General features: G+C 42.8%; 1 protein-coding gene across 5 annotated transcripts in view; it reads left to right on the top strand.

The window, feature by feature from the left end:
• GTF2H3 (general transcription factor IIH subunit 3) overlaps positions 1-20,792 on the top strand; it is a 30,538-nt gene extending 9,746 nt beyond the window's left edge. The window contains exons 3-14 of one of the 5 annotated variants that reach the window (XM_008057339.2): positions 828-907; positions 3,175-3,281; positions 5,880-6,046; positions 9,786-9,848; positions 10,679-10,708; positions 10,934-10,962; positions 14,101-14,175; positions 15,225-15,278; positions 19,174-19,242; positions 19,454-19,589; positions 19,687-19,723; positions 19,810-20,792. In XM_008057339.2, the coding sequence (XP_008055530.1) occupies positions 828-907; positions 3,175-3,281; positions 5,880-6,046; positions 9,786-9,848; positions 10,679-10,708; positions 10,934-10,962; positions 14,101-14,175; positions 15,225-15,278; positions 19,174-19,242; positions 19,454-19,589; positions 19,687-19,723; positions 19,810-19,879 (917 nt within the window). In that variant the 3' untranslated portion in view covers positions 19,880-20,792. Of the gene's footprint in view, positions 1-822; positions 908-3,174; positions 3,282-5,879; positions 6,047-9,785; positions 9,949-10,670; positions 10,709-10,933; positions 10,963-14,100; positions 14,176-15,224; positions 15,279-19,173; positions 19,243-19,453; positions 19,590-19,686; positions 19,724-19,809 lie in introns of those variants that run through there. The other 4 variants (XM_008057340.2, XM_021711966.1, XM_021711967.1 and 1 more) reach the window with 4 other exon arrangements.
• Positions 20,793-21,120: the final 328 nt, after the last annotated feature.

Raw genomic sequence — 21,120 nt, 5'->3', positions numbered from 1 at the left:
AAAAAAAAAAAAAAAAAAAAAAATATATATATATATATATATATATATATGTTTGAGATGATGCATGCCTGTAGTCTCAGCTGCTAGGGAGGCTGAGGTGGGAAGATCATTTGAGTTCAGGAGTTTGAGACCAGCCTGGACAACATAGTGAGACAACATCTCACTGTCTCTCAAAAAAAAAAAAAAAAAAGCCATAAATCCAAATGAATGATTAATTTGCTAAAGTAGCTTGTTTAATTGTCACTGTCACTTTGAAGATTTGCTTTTCACAGTAAAATCTTTACATAGGAATTGCTTTTCCCTCTGGTTTTTACCTCTTGCAGATTGGTTCCTAATCACAACTGGCCTTGCTGCTGGGTGATTTGATGAGCCTGGACTAAATGGACTCCTGTGTCCTCCCTCTGATACCGCATGCCTGAAATTCTACCACTGGGATTCCTCCTACTGGTTAACCAGTGCCTTCTGTCCTTAACCAGGCATTCAAAATGCAAATATCATTGGGTTCATTCAGTGGATATTACTTGAGCATCTGCTGTATACTGGGCAATGTGCTAGGAGCCGAGGATAAACAGTGAGCAGAACAGACAGATCCTACTTGCAGAGTGTACATTCCAGTCCGGGAAGCAGGCAAGAGCTTGCTAAGGGCCCGCTGAGCCTTGCACCTCTAGAAGAACCGGACCTTCTGTTATGCTTGTAGTCCTAGGGTAATGAGCATTTAGACACATGTGGTACTTGCTCTGGATTTCACTTATGAATTGGGAGTGTTAGCTTTGATTCATTTCCATGAGTCTAATTTTTAGAATTATATTTCTTGTTAATATTTTCAGAAGATGAATTGAATCTTCTAGTTATCATAGTTGATACCAACCCAATTTGGTGGGGAAAGCAAGCATTGAAGGAGTCTCAGGTAAGACTGCTTGAGGTGCCTTTGTATGTTTCTGTTTTAACTGAGTGTGTGTTTATTGCTTTTGTAATTAAGGTATGATTTACATGCCATAGAATCCACCCGCAATTCAGTGATTTTTTTTTTAAAAGTGAATTTGTGAAGTTGTGTAACCAGCAAACAGTTCCATTTTAGACCATTTGCTGCATAAAGTTCCCTTGTCCCTGCTTCTGCCTCCAAGCTGCAGGCAGCCACTCCTCTGCCTTCTGTCGCTATAGTGCCTTTTCTGGACATCTCATATATTGGCTTCATGCAATATGTAGTCTTTAAAAAATTTTTTTCTACTTTGAAAGAATTATAGAGTCACAGAAAACTATAGAAAATGGTACAGAGAGATCCCCTTCACCCAGCTTCTCCTAGTTTACATAGCTTATCTTACATAGCTGTAGCACAATATTGAAACTGTTGGTGAAATCCACAGGCCTTGTTCAGATTGCACATTTTGTATGCACTCATATGTGTGTGTGCATGTGTGTGTGTGTATAGTTTTGTGCCATTTTAACACATGCATACATTTGTTAACCACCATCATAATCAAGATATGGAACTGTTCCTTCACTACAAAGAATAAACATATGATTTTTTTTTTTTGAGTTGGAGTCTCACTCTGTCACCCAGACTGGAGTGTAGTGGCCGCTCCTGGCCACTGCAGCCTCTACCCACTGGGCTCCGGCGATCCTTCTGCCTCAGCCTTCCGAGTAGCTGAAACTACAGGCACTTGCTACCACGCCCGGCTAATTTTTTGATTTATTGTAGAGATGAGGTTTCGCCAAGTTGCTCAGGCGGGTCTCGAACCTGCGGGCTCAGGCAGTCTACTCGCCTCAGCCTCCCAAAGTGTGGGATTACAGGCTGAGCCACCAAGCCTGGCTAAACATATGATTTTTTTATAAATAAATTCCAGTATTTTTTGGGTCCCTCCTCATATGAGGACTATACTTTTAAGGATTTTTGTTGTTATTGTTTTTGAGTAAGAGTCTCACTCTGTTGCCCAGGCTGAAGTGCAGTGGCACGGTCATACTCACTGCAGCCTCGACCTCAGCCTCCCAAGTAGCTGGGACTACAGGTGGGCACCACTACACCTGGCTAATTCTTTTCTTTTTTTTGAGTTGGAGTCCCTGAGGCTGGAGTGCAGTGGTACAATCATGACTCATTACAGCCTCAACCTCCCGGGATCAGGCGATCCTTCTGCCTCAACTACCTGAGTAGCTGGGATTACAGGCCTGTGCCACTAGACCTGGCTAGTACTTTTTTGATTTTTAGTTGTGCTGAGTTGGCATGTTGCCCAGACTGATCTGGAACTCCTGGGCTTAAGCAGTTCTCCCGCCTCAGACTCCCAGAGTGTTGGGATTACAGGTATGAGCCATTGTGCTCAGCTTAGGATCATCTGTAGAGTTCGTTGCTAGAGAAGTTTCTCTGAATGTGTAGAGCACTGGGAAAAAAAACCACACTTTTGTTTCTTAGTCATCTCAGTACTTGTGAGAATGTAAGCTCCTTGACAGAAGGAATCTTTGCCTGGTATATAGTGGGTGCTCAGTATATTTGGGGACTAAATGAATTGAAAACAGCAAATCAACCGGGTGCTGTGGCTCATGCCTGTCATCCCAGCATTTTGGGAAGCCAAGGTGAAAGGATTACCTGAACCCACGGGTTCAAGACCAGCCTGGGCAACTTGGTAAGACCTCGTCTCTATAATAAATCCAAAAATTAACTGGGCATTGTGGCGCACGCCTATAGTTCTGGCTATTTGGAAGGCTGAGGCAGAAGAATCGCCTGAGCCCAGCAGGTCAAGGCTGCAGTGGCCGTGAGAGTGCCACTGCACTCCAGCCTGAGTGACAGAGTGAGATTCCGACTCAAAAAAATAAAAACCAAAAAAATAAAACTGCAAATCTCCAATTTGTCCAGTATGTATTAGTTATCTCCTGCACGTGTAGCAATAGTTTGATAATAATTTTATCACAAAGGATGTGACGTTTGTTGTTTCCTAAATGTGTTACAGAAAATATTTGTGACATATTAGGCTAATGTAGAAGTGATCTTATATAAGAAAAACGAGAAAACTCATTTTCAAGTGTTTTTGCTTATGGCTTTGGAGGAGGGGACCTCCTAAGCAAATCTTTAACAGTGAATAATTACCTAAAACTTAAATGAAGTTTTAATCATTTCAAGGCCTGAAATATTGGATTATTTGAATACCTCATTTGTTTTCCTAATGTCTTCTTTTTTTTCAACAGTTTACTTTATCCAAATGCATAGATGCTGTGATGGTGCTGGGAAATTCCCATTTGTTCATGAATCGTTCCAACAAACTTGCTGTGATAGCAAGTCACATTCAAGAAAGGTATGACCACTGTGATCCCTTTTCTTGTTCAGTCCTTAACATTCATGTGCTCTCATGTCAGTTGGCAAGTACTATTCCTATTCCATGTCGCAAAAGAAAATGATTTCTAGCTGGGCCTGGTGGCTCACACCTATAATCCTAGCACTTTGGGAGGTGGAGGTGAGAGGATTGCCTGAGCCCAGGGGTTCGAGACCAGCCTGGGCAACTTGGCAAGACCTCGTCTCTACAATAAATCAAAAAATTAGCCAGACATAGTGGGGCTTGCCTACAGCTCCAGACACTTGGAAAGCTAAGGTGGAAGGGTTGGCTGAGCCTAGCAGGTTGAGGCTGCAGTGGCCATGATTGTGCTGCACTCCAGCCTGGGTGACAGAGTGAGATATCAATTCAAAAAAAAGAAGCCGGGCTTGGTGGCTCAGCCTATAATCCCGCACCTTTGGGAGGCTGAGGTGAGTGGATTGCCTGAGCCCGCAGGTTCGAGACCCACCTGGGCAACTTGGCGAGACCTCATCTCTACAATAGATCAAAAAAATCAGCCGGGTGTGGTAGCGCACACCTGTAATTCTGGCTACTTGGAAAGCTGAGGCGGAAGGATCGCCGGAGCCCAGCAGGTCGAGGCTGCGGTGGCAGGGAGAGGCCACTGCACTCCAGTCTGGGCGACAGAGTGAGACTCCAACTCAAAAAAAAAAAAAAAAGAAGAAAGAAAAAAGAAAAAAGAAAATGTTGTCTCTGCCAGTGGACAATAGCCACAACATCAAGACCAGTGCATGTACATTGTGATACTATTGAAAACTTCATGACTGATGGATGGTAGAGCTGCACAATGGCACGTGTAATTTGCACAGATTAAACTATATTATCTAGGTAGAAAAAGGTAGGAGAACTATCAAATTGGGCAGGTACTTCCCCTTAGCTGTCTTCTCATGATGTGTCTGTCCCAGAGGGCAGCTAAGATGGGAGATGTGACTTTCCCTTCAGCTCTGTGCAGCTCTCATGGCTTGACACTTCACTGTTCTGTGGGTGTTTCTTTTTAGAAATAAGAGTTGTTCTTACAACATCAGCTTCTAAACCAAGCCAACTACCCCATCTTGTGCTCGGTGGAAGAAACAGTGATCATTTTTTAATGTTTGTGTAAAAATTGGCTGTTCGACTCACCACGAGATGGTGCGAAGCCTGCTGCTGGTGTGTAAATGTGGCCGTGTATACGGCAAGGATTTTCATGAACAAATCTGATCATATTTACTTGTTACATTATGTGCTGACTGTAGAATTGAATTCCTGTGTAAGTTTGGTTAAGGTACCAGTAAAAGCTATAATAGGCAAAGTTTTCTTATCTTTTTTTTTAATAAAAAAAGTTGATTGTTGAAATCCCTTATGTAATTACCTTAAGAGTCATGAAGCACTAGGAGAATCTTTTCAGGGACCTTTGGGCTAAATTTTTATTACTGGGCTAGATAATGCATACCTTAAATAATAAACTACACTGGGCATGGTGGCTCATGCCTGTAATCTCAGCACTTTGGGAGGCCAAGGCGGGAGAATTGCTTCAGTCCAGGAGTTGGAGGCTGTGGTGAGCCAGGACTGTGTTACTGCACTGCAGTCTGGGCAATGGAGTGAGAACTTGTGTCAAAAAAAAAAAAAAAAAAAGCAAAACCAAATAATAACAAACTAGTAGTAATTTGGCATGAATCTCTTCTGATTGTCTTCTGTGAAAGGAAAGCATGTACACTCCTCTTGTTTTTTTTGAGTTGGAGTCTCACTCTGTGCCCAGGCTGGAGTACAGTGGCATGCTCATGGCCACTGCAGCCTCGACCTGCTGGGCTCAAGCAATCCTTCTGCCTCAGCCTTCCAAGTAGCTGGAACTACAGATGTGCACCGTCATGCCCAGCTAGTTTTTTTTTTTATTGTAGAGACGAGGTCTTGCCAAGTTACCCAGGCTGGTCTTGAGCCCTCGGGCTCAGGAGATCCTCTTGACTCCATCTCTCAAAGTGCTGGGATTACAGGCGTGAACCACCATGCCTGGCATGGGAACCCTCTTAAGTGTTTCAGGGACCGTAACCCAGCACTCTCTTGATTTCCACTCATTTTTCAGAAAACACTGGAACCATGAAGACTTTCTATGTGATAGATGAATCTTTGCCATCTTGCTTGCTTTATACCTTTTTTGTTTTGAGTTGGAGTCTCACTCTGTCACTCAGGCTAGAATGCAGTGGCACACTCATACCCACTGCAGCCTCAATCTGCTGGGCTTAGGCAGACCTTCTGCCTCAGCCTTCCAAGTAGAACTATGGGTCCGTGCCACCATGCCCGACTAATTTTTGATTTGTTGGATCAACGAGGCCTCACCAAGTTGTCCAGGCTGGTCTTGAACCCCTGGGCTCAGGCAGTCCTCGCCTCCGCCTCCCAAAGTACTGGGATTACAGGTATGAGCCACTGCACCCAGCTGTGTTTTATACATTAAAAAAATGAAATGTATTATAAACTCTTCTAAGTCCAAAATTGGTGTGATTTCTGTTTTCTCTGCTGAGTGTCATTCTGATGATGAGTGAGAGTGTGAGCAATACATCCTGGTGTAACTAGGTTTTCCCCCTGCTGTTTCAGTCGATTTTTGTATCCTGGGAAGAATGGCCGAGTTGGAGACTTCTTTGGGGACCCTGGCAACCCTCCTTCTGAATTTAATCCCTCTGGGAGTAAAGATGGAAAATACGAGCTGTTAACAGCAGCAAATGAAGTTATTGCTGAAGAGATTAAGGATCTAATGACCAAGAGTAACAGCTTTTTTAATTGTTATTTTGCAAATGGGATTGATTTGGGAGGGCCTTGAGGTTTTAAGCTCAGATATTGGAAGTTTTTGATACTGTCAGCTTGAACACTCTCTTTTCTTTGTAAAGCATTTCATCAAAGTCTACGCATTGTGTGCCTGACCTCTACAGCATTTGACAATTGACCAGACTTTACTTCCTTAAACACTTTTTGACTTCTAATGATGTCCTGTTGACCCATTTTCCCTCTTTTTTACCATTCTTTCTTAGTCCCCATTTCTGGCTTTTCCTTCATTCTATCTCAGTATATTTTTAAAAATTTTTGTTCATATGATTTTCTTTTCTCCTCCTCTACGTTCTTTTCCACTTTTGTCTTTAATTACCATTTATTATATTTTATTTTATTTTTGAGTTGGAGTCTCACTCTGTTGCCCAGACTGGAGTGCAGTGGCTGTTCCCGGCCATCGCAGCCTCGACCTGCTGGGCTCTGGCGATCCTTCCGCCTCAGCCTTCCAAGTAGCCGGAATTACAGGCATGCGCTACCACGCCTGGCTGATTTTTTAAAAATTTATTGTAGAGATGAAGTCTCGCTGCCCAGGCGGGTCTCGAACCCGTGGGCTCAGGCAGTCCATTCACCTCAGCCTCCCAAAGGCGCGGGATTACAGGCTGAGCCACCGAGCCTGGTATAATTACCATTTATATATGGGCTCTTCCCAATCTTTGTCTGTAACCCAGAGTTTCTTTTTTTTTGAGACACCCAGGCTGGAGTGCAGTGGTACAGTCTTGGCTCACTTCAACCTCCAACTTCTAGATTCAAGCGGTCCTCTAGCCTCAGCCTCCTGAGTTGCTTGGACTACAGATGCATACCATCATGTCCAGCTAATAAAAAAAAAAATTTTTTATGGAGACAGGAGTCTCATTATGTTGTCCTGGCTGGTCTTGAACTCCTGGGCTCAAGTAATCTTCCTGCCTTAGCCTCCCAAAGCACTGGGATTACAGGTGTCAGCCACTGTACCCAGCCTAACCCAGACTTTCTTTCAAGCTCGCGTGTCTCCATTTAAGCAGCTCACAGTTTCTTAACATGACCCAGACTAGTTTCATGCTCTTTGCCCTTAATGACACCACCATTTCTGTTCTCTGTTTCTTTCACCCCGTCCACTTAGCTTTCCAAATTTAAAACTTTCATTTTTGACTGCTTCTCACACCCAACATCTAAGTGGCTACAGAGTCCCAGTGGTTTCACCGCAGAAGTATCTCCAAAATCTGACATCTTAAATTTTGGGCTGGATAATTCTTTGTTGTGGGGGCTGTCCTACACATTGTAGGATGTATAGCAGCATTCTTGGCCTCAACCCAGTAGATGCCATAAAACCCCCCAGCTGTGACAATCAAATACATCTTCAGACATTGCTAATGTACCCTGGGAGTGCACGTTTACTGCCCCTTCCAAGTTTAGAGCTGCTGCTCGAAATAATTGTAAGAGCTTCCTCCAACTTCTGACTCCTTTCTCCTCAGCCAAGCCTTTCCACTTAGCCTCCATAGTTATCATCATTTTTTTTGAGCCGGAGTCTCACTCTGTCATCCAGGCTGGAATGCAGTGGCATGCTCATGGCCACTGCAGCCTCGACCTGCTGGGCTCAGGTGATCCTTCCGCCTCAGCCTTCCAGGTAGCTGAAACTGCAGGTACAAGCCACCGTGCCCGGCTAATTTTTATTGTAGAGATGAGGTCTCGCCAAGTTGCTCAGGCTGGTCTCGAACCCATGGGCTCAGGCAGGCCTCTCACCTTGGCCTCCCAAAGTGCTGGGATTATAGGTGTGAACCACCACACCCAGCCTAGAGAATTTGTATTTCTATTGCATTCCTAGGTGATGCTTCTGTAGCTTGTTCCAGAATCTCTCTTTGAGAACCACTGGCCTCCTGGGTAAAGTCTCAACTTTCTCAGGATAGTATTCAAGACCTTTCCTGATCTGACTTTATCCATGGGGTTCAGTTCTCTTAGACCAACTACAAGCTGGTTTTCACGGTTTAAGTCTAGGCTTCATACAGTCTTGAAATGCAAGTTTAGGATTTTGATTTCTTGAGTGACTTTTTCACCCAAGGCACCAAACAAGTGGCAAACTTTTTCCTGCTTCCTGAAGCCAGGGGAAAGAGTATCTCCAGACTTCTTTTCACTGGCTAAGCATGGAGGGTGATGGAAAGGAAGGGGTAGTAGAAGACGGATGCAGGGAGCCCCGGAACCTTGTCCCTGTCCGGGCTGCCTGCTTGTGTGTGTGACATTTTGTATCATGCAGATCATTAATAAACTTGAACTTTTCCAAATAACAACAGGATATTTTAATTAATGTTTTTATTATGGTAAAATATAGATAACAAAATTTGGCATTTTACCAGTTTTTGGAATTTTTTTTTTTTTTTTTTGAGTTGAAGTCTTACTCTGTCGCCCAGATTGGAGTGCAGTGGCCACTCCCGGCCACCGCAGCCTTGACCTGCTGGGCTCCGGCGATCCTTCCGCCTCAGCCTTCCAAGTAGCTGGAACTACAGGTGCGCACTACCACGCCTGGCTAATTTTTTGATTTATTGTAGAGATGAGGTCTCACCAAGTTGCCCAGGCGGGTTTGAGACCCGCGGGCTCAGGCAGTCCACTCACCTCAGTCTCCCAAGGCGTGGGATTACAGGCTGAGCCACTGAGCCTGGCTTCAAACAACATTTTCAAACTGAGTTAAAAAACATAGATAGCAATCTGTCCTCAGTAATACTTACATAAGCAACTTTTAAATCTTTTCTCACTTTAAAATATGCTGGTGCTGGGGGCAGGGAGAATGGAGAATTATTGTTTAACTGACACAGTGTTTCAGTTTGGGAAGAGGAAAAAGTTCTGGAGATGGATGATGATGATGATGATGATGATGATTGCACACCAACGAGATTATACTCAACGCTACTGAAACGTACACTTAAAAATAATTCAAATGGGCCGGGCTTGGTGCCTCAGCCTGTAATCCCAGCACTTTGGGAGGCCAAGGCAAGTGGACTGCCTGAGCCCACAGGTTCGAGACCTGCCCAGGCAACTTGGGGAGAACTCATCTCTACAATAAATCAAAAAAATTAGCCGGGCATGGTAGTGTGTGCCTGTAGTTCCAGCTACTTGGAAGGCTGAGGCGGAAGGATCGCCTGCGCCCAGCAGGTCGAGGCAGTGGTGGCCGTGAGCATGCCTACTGCACTCCAGACTGGGCAACAGAGTAAGACTCCAACTCAAGGAAAAAAAAAAGTTAAAATAGTTATGTAAATTTTACATTAAAAATTTCAAAAACTGGCCGGGCTCGGTGGCTTAGCCTGTAATCCCAGCTCTTTGGGAGGCTGTGGTGAGTAGACTGCCTGAGCCCGCGGGTTCGGGACCCACGTGAGCAACTCGGCAAGACCTCATCTCTACAATAAATCAAAAATTAGCCAGGGATGGTAGCGTGCGCCTGTAGTGCCAGCTACTCGGAAGGCTGAGGCGGAAGGATCACCGGAGCCCAGCAGGTCGAGGCTGCGGTGGCTGGGAACGGCCACTGCATTCTAGTCTGGGTGACAGAGTGAGACTCCAACTCAAAAAAAAAAAAAACAAACCAAGAAAATGTTGTTTGCTTTCATTCATGAAGAATACTTTGGTTTAAAAGTATACTTAGTTCAAAAAAGTATTAAGTGATTTTAGTTCAAGAAAGTACTGAAATGTTCCCTTGTTGCTATGTTTTATTATTTGTAGGTGACATAAAAGGCCAACAGACAGAGGCTCTGCTGGCTGGATCCCTGGCCAAAGCCCTTTGCTGTATCCTTGGTGTCTACATCATCCAGAAGTTATCTTCTGGAGCTCACACATTTTAACTTGGCACATTTTTTGGAACCTTGGGTGTCCATTAACGGAGATTGTGAGTATTCTAAAGTGGTGGATAATTAAAAATTATCTAGGCTTTGAAATGTTTTTAAGACAAGCTGTAAAACTTTGAAGCAGGAAGATTGAGAAAACTCTCTGGTTTCTTTGGTTTTCTTCAGGATGCTTCCTTATTTCTTATTTTGATGAATTGAGGCTTTTAAAGAATTTTGTTTTCTTTGAGTTGGGAATGGTGTTTGATTTTAAAAGCTATTTACTGACCCTGAAGCTTAATAAACACATGGCTGCTTCAGTGCAAGTGAACAAATTTTTCTGCACTTAGCATGGAGCAGCAGCACCTTTCTGAGCATTTCAATTTTATCTGTGTGCTATTCTCTCAGTCTTAGGTAGTTATTTCTGTTTTGGACAGTACTGATTCCTTTTTCCTAGAACTCTGATTTAGGTTGTTTGATCATCTTTATCAATGAATACTTGTGGTCTTAGTATTCAAGTGTAGGGTGAGGTAGATAACAGGATAAGTGTTGGTAATTTTAGTCTTCTGAGACAAAGATCATATTTAGATCAGTTAACAAAGCCAGGTTGATTGCAGAATTAGTAATTGAAAACCCCCAATCACACTTGAGTATCACAGTAAGTAAAGTTTTTCTTTTTTTTACTAGGTGGGTGGTGAATTTATTTAACTAAAATTTGAGGTTATTTTTCTGTTTACTATAAATATTTATGAAATAAAATAATATTTTTGTATTCCTTAATGCTAAGAAATTAAGACATTCATAGAATGAACAAAGAAGTTAAAGGTAGGAATCTATGTTTTTTAATGAAAACTATAATTCTACTTATTTTGCTACTGTGTGTTTGGTGGGCTCTTTAAAAATTGGTTACAGGCAACCCCTTTGGGTCCCCTCTCACTGTGGGAGCTTTTCTGTCCTCTCAATAAATCTTGCTTTAAAAAAAAATTGGTTACAAAATCATGTATGTTTAATAAGATTTAATTCAATTCTAATGTTTTTATCTCTTTATAGATAATCAGGAAATGAAATCAAGAATATTGGTAAGATTTAAAAAATCATTTCTATGCTTATATACAACTTTAGACAATTAAAAAACATTGTGGGAAATAAGACTCATAATAGAAGTAAAACATATTAACTATCTAGAATTAATTTAAAACAAGCAATGTGTAAAACTATGTAGAAAAACTAAAATTCTGAGAGAAATAGAAGAATTGAACAAGTGAAGAGTTATGTTTTATTCTTAGATGTCAATTTTTTTCTGAATCACACTGTAAATTCAGTGCACTCTCAGTCAGAATATCAGTGAGTGTTTTTTCCTGGCAGGGTGAGGAGATTTAAAAAAGAAACGCAAGTTTATCTGGGAAAAGAAATCAAAAAGAATACTCAGGAACTTTCTGAAAACGAATAAGTAGGAACTTGCTCTGGTAGTCATTAAAACACATTGTAAGGCTGTAGTAACAGTGTAGTACTGATGTTGTAGTTCACAAACAATATGGGAAAGACTAGAGTCCAGAAATAAAACAGTACATGTGGGAATCTGACTTGTCACAAAGGAACACTTCAAATTAGTGGGAAGAAAATTGATTATTCAATAAAAGGTGCTGGGCCAGTTGGTTGGCTATTTAGGGGGAAACAGAGCTGGGTCCCTGTCTCACTGCTTATTCTAAATACATTCTAGTCAAGATCCATCATTTCATTGTAAATATTCAGGTCATAAAAAGTGCTAGAAGAAAGTATCTGTTGATAATTTGGGAAAGGTGTGTTCCTTCTAAACATGATGTGGAACTTTAAAGGAAAGCTTTTTGCCTCAAAAATATAAAACTTGGCCAGGCTCAGTGGCTCAGCCGGTAATCTCGCACTTTGGGAGGCCGAGATGAGTGGATTGCCCGAGCCCGCGGGTTCAAGACCTGCCTGGGCAACTTGACGAGATCTCATCTCTACAATAAATCAAAAAATTAGCTGGGTATAGTAGCACGCACCTGTAGTTCCAGCTACTTGGAAGGTTGAGGCGGAAGGATTGCCGGAGCCCAGCAGGTCGAGGCGGCGGTGGCCCACTCCAGTCTGGGCTTCCAACTCAAACAAAACAAAACAAAACAAAAACATAAAACTCCCAAAATAAAAATGAAAGAAAAGTATTAGGAAAAGTATTTTCAGCAGAGCTACCTGATAGAGAATTAATCTACTATTTCTAAAATAAAAAGGAGTTCTTATAAATTAATTTTTTAAAGTTAAGCTTTACTCAAGAAAAACAGGTAGAAAATTAGCAGTCTGCAAAAGAAGAAATCAGGGGTCAGTTTTGGTATTTGAAGATATGTTCAGTCTTACTCATAAGCAGAGAAACGTCAAATAATGGGATTTTCATTGTTTGCTGCTTGGCACAGGTGAAAAATCTGGCAGTACCCAGGGTTGACAGCAGTGTTGGGGATTGGTTATTCCCATGCATTACTGATGGGAGGATAGATTGGAATTGGTATTGATTATTCTGGAAGGTAGTTTGGCAATCTGTGTCAAAATTAAATATGCATATGCTTTAGCAATCATTGATGATCTTTTGCAGGTAATTAGGGAGTTTTGTAAAGGGTCTATGAGGGTGTTGTCAGAGCATTGTTTAAAACTGAGAATTGGAAACTGATTAAATAGCCCCTATAGATAATTGGTTGAATGGTAGAAATTTATGAAGTCAGCAAGAAGTGTGTATTCTAGTTTGACCAGACATGATGACTCATGCCTGTACAGTAAGTCCCCTATATACAAACCTTCAAGTTGTGAACTTTCAAAAATGCGAACATGTGTTCTCATGTCGTCACATAAGTTAGTTCATGTGTCTGGTGTACGTTGTCACAGGCATGCATCCTCTACAAGTGGTTGTGCGTTTGTATACATTAGAGTACTGTATAGAGTATAATAGGACAATATAATTTATTTCAAGACCAGGATGTCCAAAAGTGCATGTAAAAGCAGTGCTGGAGCCGGGCTCGGTGGCTCAGCCTGTAATCCCGCGCTTTTGGGAGGCTGAGGTGAATGGATTGCCTGAGCCCGCGGGTTCGAGACCTGCCTGGGCAGGCGAGACTTCATCTGTACAATAAAATCAAAAAATTAGCCGGGCGTGGTAACGCGCACCTGTAATTCCGGCTACTGGGAAGGCTGAGGCGGAAGGATCGCCGGAGCCCAGCAGGTTGAGGTTGCGGTGGCCAGGAGCAGCCACTGCACTGCAGTCTGGGCGACAGAGTGAGACTCCAACTCAAAAAAAAAAAACCAAAAAACAAAAGCAGTGCTGGTGTAGCTGGTACAGTACTAGGTAGCCAATTGTGTTAGTTGGGTACCTAGACTAACTTTGCCGGGCTTATAAACAAATCGGACTTACGAATGCACTCTTGGAATGGAACCTGTTCATATATAGGGGACTTAGTGTAATCCCATCACTTTGGGAGGCTGTAGAGGGAGGATCACTTGAGCCCAGGAGTTTGAGACCAGCCTGGGCAACAATGTAAGACCCTGACTCTACTTAAAAAAAAAACACATACATATATACTGGGTGCGGTGGCTCTTGCCTATAATCCCAGCACTTTGGGAAGCTGAAGCGAGAGGACTGCCTGAGCTCACAGGTTCAAGACCAACCTGGGCAACTTGGTGAGACGTCATCTCTATAATAAATCAAAACATTAGCCAGGCGTGGTGGTGCATGCCTGTAGGTCCAGCTACTTCGAAGGCTGAGGTGGAAGGATCATCTCAGCCCAGCAGGTTGAGGCTGCGGTGACTGTGAGCATGCCCCTGCACTTCAGCCTGGGTGACAGAGTGAGACATATATATGTATTCTAATTAATCGACATAAAAAATTTCCTCCCATAAGTTGCAGGCTGAAACAGCAGATTGTGGAACACTAGGTAGAGTGTCATCCTATTATGCCTGTATGTGTATTTTGGGCTTGAGTGTGTATACTTGTGCTCACAAGTGCTCTCTAGTAGAATGTTCATCAAACTGTTACCTCCCTTTGGGTAGTAGCATTTGGGGGAAATGTTGCTGTCATCTTTGCACTTTAGGTATTATTTAATAATGATAAATGGAAAGACAAACTGGAAAAATAACGTTGGTCATGGGTCGAGGCATATTGTATGACATTTGACCAAGAGTCCGGCGATGTGGCTGAGAGGTTTTAACATGACTGTGATGTTTAGGTGATTAAGGCTGCAGAAGACAGTGCATTGCAGTATATGAACTTCATGAATGTTGTCTTCGCGGCACAGAAGCAGGTAAATTGAAAGCTTTCCTTTTAAGAATATTTACTTTGTAATGAAGGAACCGGTTTCATTTTTCGAATGACCTACTCAGAGAGGCATTCTGACTAAATAGCTTTATTAATGGGCTGGGAATCCAGAATCCTTATTGTGTACTAATCATTTTTCTATTTTGGACCCTGGACTATGTGAGAATTGGGTGGGTCCCCGGGACAATGTGCACTCAGTTTTGCATATCAGGTGCAATGGCTCATGCCTGTAATCCCAGCACTTTGGGAGGGCGAGGCAAGAGGATTGCTTGAGCCCAAAAGTTCAAGACCAGTCTAAGCAGCATAGTAAGACCTCATCTCTACAAAATATTTTTTAAAAAATTAGCTAGATATGATGGCACATGCTTGTGGCCCCAGCTACTTTAGAGACTGAGGCAGAAGGATCGCCTGAGCCCAGGGGTCAAGGCTGGGGTAAGCTGTGAGCATGCACTATACTCCAGGAGACAGAGTGACTCCAAAAAGCGAAACAAAACAAGACATTTTTGCATATAGTTTCATGGTATTCAGATAATATCCTTGGAACTCACGCTGATAATCTCTGATTTGACAGTTTGCTGCATAAACTTTGCCTCAGTTTCTCTTTAATTTGCGAAGTATATAAAGATTCAGTATTTTTACTTTGCAAGTAACTTAAATGTTCAAATGGATTATGCATACATTTTATGTTTATAGAGAAAGAAAACCTTCTTAAATCTGGTCTTGCTGTAAAATGCTGCAGTAGCCATGTGTGATATTCCCTGTTGTGGAGTGGCAACGTGATGCAGTGAAAAGAGCAGGGACCTTGGCGATAGGCACAGTGGGGGGGACAGCTCTGCCACCTGCTGGCTCTGTGGCCACAGTCCAGCCACGTCCTGGGTCTTCAGCTACCAGATGCAAGTGAAATGTCTGCCGTGTAGAATCATCATGCATGTTCAATGAGCTCTTTTAAGCTAGAGTCCAACGCGTAGGGGGTTCTCAATGTAAGTGGCCATTATTGTTATTATTCTTATAATAGTTTTTAAATGTTCCTTTCAGAATATTTTGATCGATGCCTGTGTTTTAGACTCCGACTCAGGGCTCCTCCAACAGGTATGTTTTAAAAGAATGCTTGGTGTTGGTGATTATGAAAATTAATGATTTTGGGGTCAGACACAGTGGCTCACAACTGTAATTCTAGCACTTTGGGAGGCCGAGGCAGGAAGATTGCTTGAGTCTAGGAGTTTGAGACCAGTCTTGGCAACATAGAATGATTCCATCTCTACAAAAAATAAAAAACTTACCTGGGCATGGTGGTGCGTGCCTATAGTCCCAGCTTCTTGAGAAGCTGAGGAAGGAGGATCACCTGAACCATGAGCCATGATTAGACCACTGTAGCCTGGATGGCAGAGTGAGACTCTGACGCAAAAAAACAAAAAAATCTTTATGTCGATTACACAATGACATGATAATGATTTGGATATATTGACTTAGTAAAATATGTTATTAAAACTAATTTTATCTATTAATTTTTCTTTTTTTGGTGGAGGTACTAGAAGTGATGCCCGCAGGCTGAGCACAGTGGCTTAAGCCTGTACCCAACACTTTGGGAGAATTGTGGGAGAATTGCTTGAGCCTAGGAGTTCAAGACCAGCCTGGGCAATACCAGGAGACCTTGTCTCTATTTTTACTTCTTTTTTTTTTTATTGTAGAGATGAGGTCTTGCCAAGTTGTCCAGGCTGGTCTCAAGCCCCTGGTCTCGGGCAGTCCTCTTGCCTCAGCCTCCCAAAGTACTGGGATTACAGGCTTCAGCCACTGTGCCCAGGCTCTCTTTTTGTTTCTAAAAAATTAATTAAGATAAAATTTTAGGGCCAGGTGCTGTGGTTCATGCCTATAATCCTAGCACTTTGGGAGGCAGCAGTGAGAGGATTGCCTGAGCCCACAGGTTCGAGACCAGCCTGGGCAACATGGCAAGACTTTGACTCTACAATAAATAAAAAAATTAGCTGAATGTGGTGACATATACCTGTGATTTCAGCTACTTGGAAGACTGAGGGGGAAGGATCACCTGAGCCCAGCAGGTTGAGGATGACCATGAGCATGCTATTGCACTCCAGCCTGTGCTACAGAGTGAGACTCCTACTCAAAAAAAAAAAAAAAAAAGATAGATAAAGAGACTTGTATTCAGATTACATGAAGAACTCTTAAAACTGACAAATTCCAGCTAGTTGGAAGCCTGAAGTGTCGCCTGAGCCCAGCAGGTTGAGGCTGCTGTGGCTGTGATCGTGCCACTGCACTCTCTAGCCTGGGAGGACAGAGTGAAACTCCGACTTAAAAATTAAAAAAAATAAGCCGGGCTCGGTAGCTCAGCCTGTAATCCCGCACCTTGGGAGGCTGAGGTGAGTGGATTCTGAGCCTGTGGGTTCAAGACCCGCTGGGGCAACTTGGCGAGACCTCATCTCCACAATAAATCAAAAATTAGCTGGGAGTGGTAGTGCGCGCCTGTAGGTCCAGCTACTTGGAAGGCTGAGGCGGAAGGATTGCCGGAGCCCAGAGGGACGAGGCTGCGGTGGCCGGGAGCGGCCACTGCACTCCAGTCTGGGCGACAGAGTGAGACTCCAACTCAAAAATAAATAAATAAATAAATAATTTTAAAAAAGAAATAAAAATAAGCAAAGACATTTATTTTCTTTTCTTTTTTTGAGTTGGAGTCTCTTACTTTGTCACCCAGGCTGAAGTGCAGTGGTACACTCATGGCTACCTCAGCCTTGATCTGCTGGACTCAGGCCATCCTTTTGCCTCAACCTTCCAAATAGCTGGAACTACAGGCACATGCCACCACACCCGGCTAAGTTTTTGATTTATTGTAGAGACGAGGTCTCGCCAAGCTGCCCAGGCTGGTATTGAACCCATGGGCTCAGGCAGTCCTCTCACATTGGCCTCCCAAAGTGCTGGGATTACAGGCATAAGCCACCACGCCCAGCCAAAGACATTTCTCTAAAGAGTACCTACAAGTGGCCACTAAGCGTATGCAAAGATGCTCAATATTATTAGTGACTGGGGAATGCAAATCAGAGTTAACAGTGAGATGCCACTTCACTCCACTAAGATGGCTGTAGTAAAACAGTGATCTGATGGCCAGGCTCAGTGGCTCAGCCTATAATCCCAGCACTTTGGGAGGCTGAGGCGAGTGGATTGCATGAGCCTGCTGGCTCGAGACCAGCCCATGCAACTTGGTGAGATCTCATCTCTACAATAAGTAAATAAAAATTAGCCGGGCGTGGTAGCGCACGCCTGTAGTTCCGGCTACTTTGAAGGCTGAAGCAGAAGGATCACCAGAGCCCACCAGGTCGACGCTGGGTGGCCATGAGCATGCTACTGCACTCCAGCCTGGGCAACAGTGAGACTTCAACCCAAAAACAAAACAAAACAAAAGAATGAGCTGATAAGTGTCAGTGAGGATACAGAGAAGCTGGATCCCTCCTGCACTGCTGCTGTGAGTGTAAAATGGCATAGCCACTTTGGAAAACAGTTTGGAACTTCCTTGAAAACTTAAACACAGAATTGCTATGTGGCCCAGTAGTTCTACTCCTAGATATATACTCAAAAGAACTGTAACATATATCCGCACAGAAATTTATTCATGAATACATGAATATTCATAGCTATGTTATTCAAAACAGCCCCAAAGTGGAAGGAATCCCGTGTCCATTCACTGAAGAATGGATAAACAGATGGTGGTATATCCATACAATGGAATATTCTCCTTTAGAAGAAGGAATGAAGTGCTGATGCGTGCTACAGCATGGAGAAACCTGGAAAACATTATGTTAATGAAAAGAAGACCAGTCCAAAAGGCCACATTTTGTATGATTCTGTTTATATGAAATTTCCAAAATAGGGAAATCCATAGACAAAAAGCCAATTGGTCGTTGCTGGGGGTTGGGGAGAGATGAATGGGGAATGGCTGATCATGGGTACAGAGCTTCCCTCTGGAGGGAAGAGAATACTGGAATTAAGCCAGGCATGGTGGCTCACACCTCTCATCCCAGCACTTTGGGAGGCAGAGGTGAGAGGATTGCCTGAGTCCAGGGGTTCTAGACCAGCCTGGACAACTTGACGAGACCTCATCTCTGTAATAAATCCAAAAATTAGCTGGGCAAGGTGGCGCATGCCTGTGGTTCCAGCTACTTGGAAGGCTGAGGTGGAAAGATCTGTGAGCATGCCACTGCACTCCAGCCTGGAAGACAGAGGGAGACTCCTATTAAAAAACCAGACTGGACTTGGCGGCTTAGCCTGTAATCCCAGCACTTTGGGAGGTGAGGTGAGTGGATTGCTTGAGTCTGTGGGTTCAAGACCAGCCCGGACAACTTGGTGAGACCTTGTCTCTACAATAAATAAAAAATTAGCTGGGCATGGTAGCGCACACCTGTAGTTCCGGCTGCCTAGAAGGCTGAGGTGGAAGGATCGCAGGAGCCCAGCAGGTCAATGCTGGGGTGGCCGTGAGTGTGCCACTGCACTCTAGCCTGGACGACGGAGTGAGACTCCAACTCAAAAAACAAAAACAAACAAACAGAAAAACCAGATAGTACTGGTGAACTCTGAATCTACTAAAAACCATTGAATTAGACACATTAATAGGGTGAATTTTAGGACATGTTAGTATCTCAAAGCTGTTGGTTTTGAATTATAAAGAAAATAAGTGTGGTAAATAAAAATATATCAGTAGCAAACAAACAGAAGAAGGGGCATGCACTCCCATGCCACAGTCTTCAAAGGGTGGAAGGGTGTCAGTCAAGAGGGGAAAAATAAGATGTTTTGAGCATCCTGAGAGGTAGCAGGAAGGTTCTGGTCCTCACCTACTCTGGGAAAACATTCCCTTCTAATTTGCAGTGTCATATCCACCTCTCCTTTTGTGGACCAGGAGAATTACTGGTGAGAGAATTCTGTTTCTCTGGAAATGCAAGTAAATGCTTGTTTGACAGAGAGCCTTTTGTGTGTCTTGCAGGCTTGTGACATCACGGGAGGGCTGTACTTGAAGGTGCCTCAGATGCCTTCCCTTCTGCAGTATTTACTGGTAAGGAAACAGCAGCAGTGACCCTAATTAATGACTGGAGTAAATATGACCCTGTGTCCCGGGTGTGAATGGGAGCAAGATGACTGATACCAGTAATCGAAGAAAGGAGGTAATGGGGTGGCCTTGGAGTTTCGAAGCTGAGAATGGTTGGCTTCAGGTTATTTCTTCTCGTGATTTACATGAAAGTTCCTTTGTCTGTTTTTGTTTACAGTGGGTATTTCTTCCTGATCAAGATCAGAGATCCCAGTTAATCCTTCCACCCCCAATTCATGTCGACTACAGGGCAGCTTGCTTCTGTCATCGAAATCTCATTGAAATTGGCTATGTCTGTTCTGTGTGTTTGTCAAGTAAGTTCATGTTCCTGATTTTCCTTTTTTTCTGTGTTGGGCGGAAGATATTTTAACTATGTAGTTTTTAAACCTTGTTTTTGTATTTAATTTATAGTATTCTGCAATTTCAGCCCAATCTGCACTACATGCGAGTAAGTATCTTTGAGTTTGTGTGGGTGGCTCACACTTCAGTAATTCAGAGCATTAAAAAAGTTTTTCATTCTCTGTGTCATTTCAGGACAGCCTTTAAGATTTCTCTGCCTCCTGTACTGAAGGCCAAGAAAAAGAAACTGAAAGTGTCTGCATGAGGATAAAATACTTCCCCTATTTGTTAGAGCTAATAATAGAAATTATATGGCAGAATCTTTGTTGGGAAAGTGCTAAAAAAAAATATAGATATTTATAGGATAATGTTTAATGTTGTGAGTTTATTACAGGAAATATTTCCAAAACATTCTTCTCATCCTATGCTTCTGGGAGACTAATTCATTTGAGGAAGTTGTTCATTCTATGCAATATATCTAAAATATTCTGTGACTGATTTTTGTCCAGAAAGGGGAAGAAAAGCACACATTTGTGGCTTTTATTTTTTTTAACGAGATGATCATTTGTCAAAGTCAGCCTGTCATGACTCATTATTGGCTTTAGAACCTATTACCAAATTCAGCTCCTTACTGTGAAATGTATGGCATGAGAAATATGAACACAGCTTTGGAAAAAGTGGTTATTTGTGGAGTAATGGCTTAATCAGCATCTTACTTGATTGAACAGTTAACGTCAACAGTAGTCATGTAAATAAAACCTTTAATGTCCACATTGAGATTTAAGCTACTGATGTTAGCAGATACTTTTTTTGTCTGTTCTGAGTACATATTTGGAAAGTATCATCCCAATGATATTAGTTTGTCATTGAATAACTACAAAATCTTATTTTAAATGAGTAAAGAAAGCAGGTACAGAAATAGTTTTTTCAAAACCAGTTGTGGGAAGAGCTTATTCATGAACGCTGATGACAGGTTCTGAGGCAGAATGTACTGGGGAAAGTGGACTCATGTAAAGTGTTCCCAAATAGAATTCTTTCCCTTTTTAATGGGGAGAGACCCAACATGTATATTGGAAACTGTTCTTTAGAAGCTTTGGACTCAGTATTGAAAACCTGTACAAGTTCAAAAGAAAAATTATTTGTAATTTCAAAAATAAATTATTTTTCTATGTAATCATGAAATTATGAAAAGTCTTATGAGGTTCCAGCATCTATGTGTGTTGGAGGAGTTTAAGGAATAGTGAGTTAAATCAGAATTCAGACTTCGGCAGAAACAGGAGACTGCATAGGGCTGGGGTTTTTGTCCCCTCCTCCCATTCCTGTGGGACTGTGGCTGTCAAGGTACTTTGCCTGCCAGAGTTGAGCAAGGAGCCAGATTCTCATGACACCACCCCCTGTCATGCCCCAGCCTAAGTCACCATGCCCAAAGCACAGACAGACCATATGTGTACCGTCATTGGAGGAAGGGCCTCATGCCGTGCAGTCAGTCACTGCCCAGGGGTCTTT

This window comes from Carlito syrichta, unplaced genomic scaffold (genome assembly GCF_000164805.1).
Source record: "Carlito syrichta isolate Samal-C Ts95f unplaced genomic scaffold, Tarsius_syrichta-2.0.1 Scaffold302955, whole genome shotgun sequence".
Lineage (NCBI taxonomy): Eukaryota > Metazoa > Chordata > Mammalia > Primates > Tarsiidae > Carlito > Carlito syrichta.
Note: the sequence above shows the minus strand (reverse complement) of the source record. Positions and strands in the feature narration are given on the sequence as shown.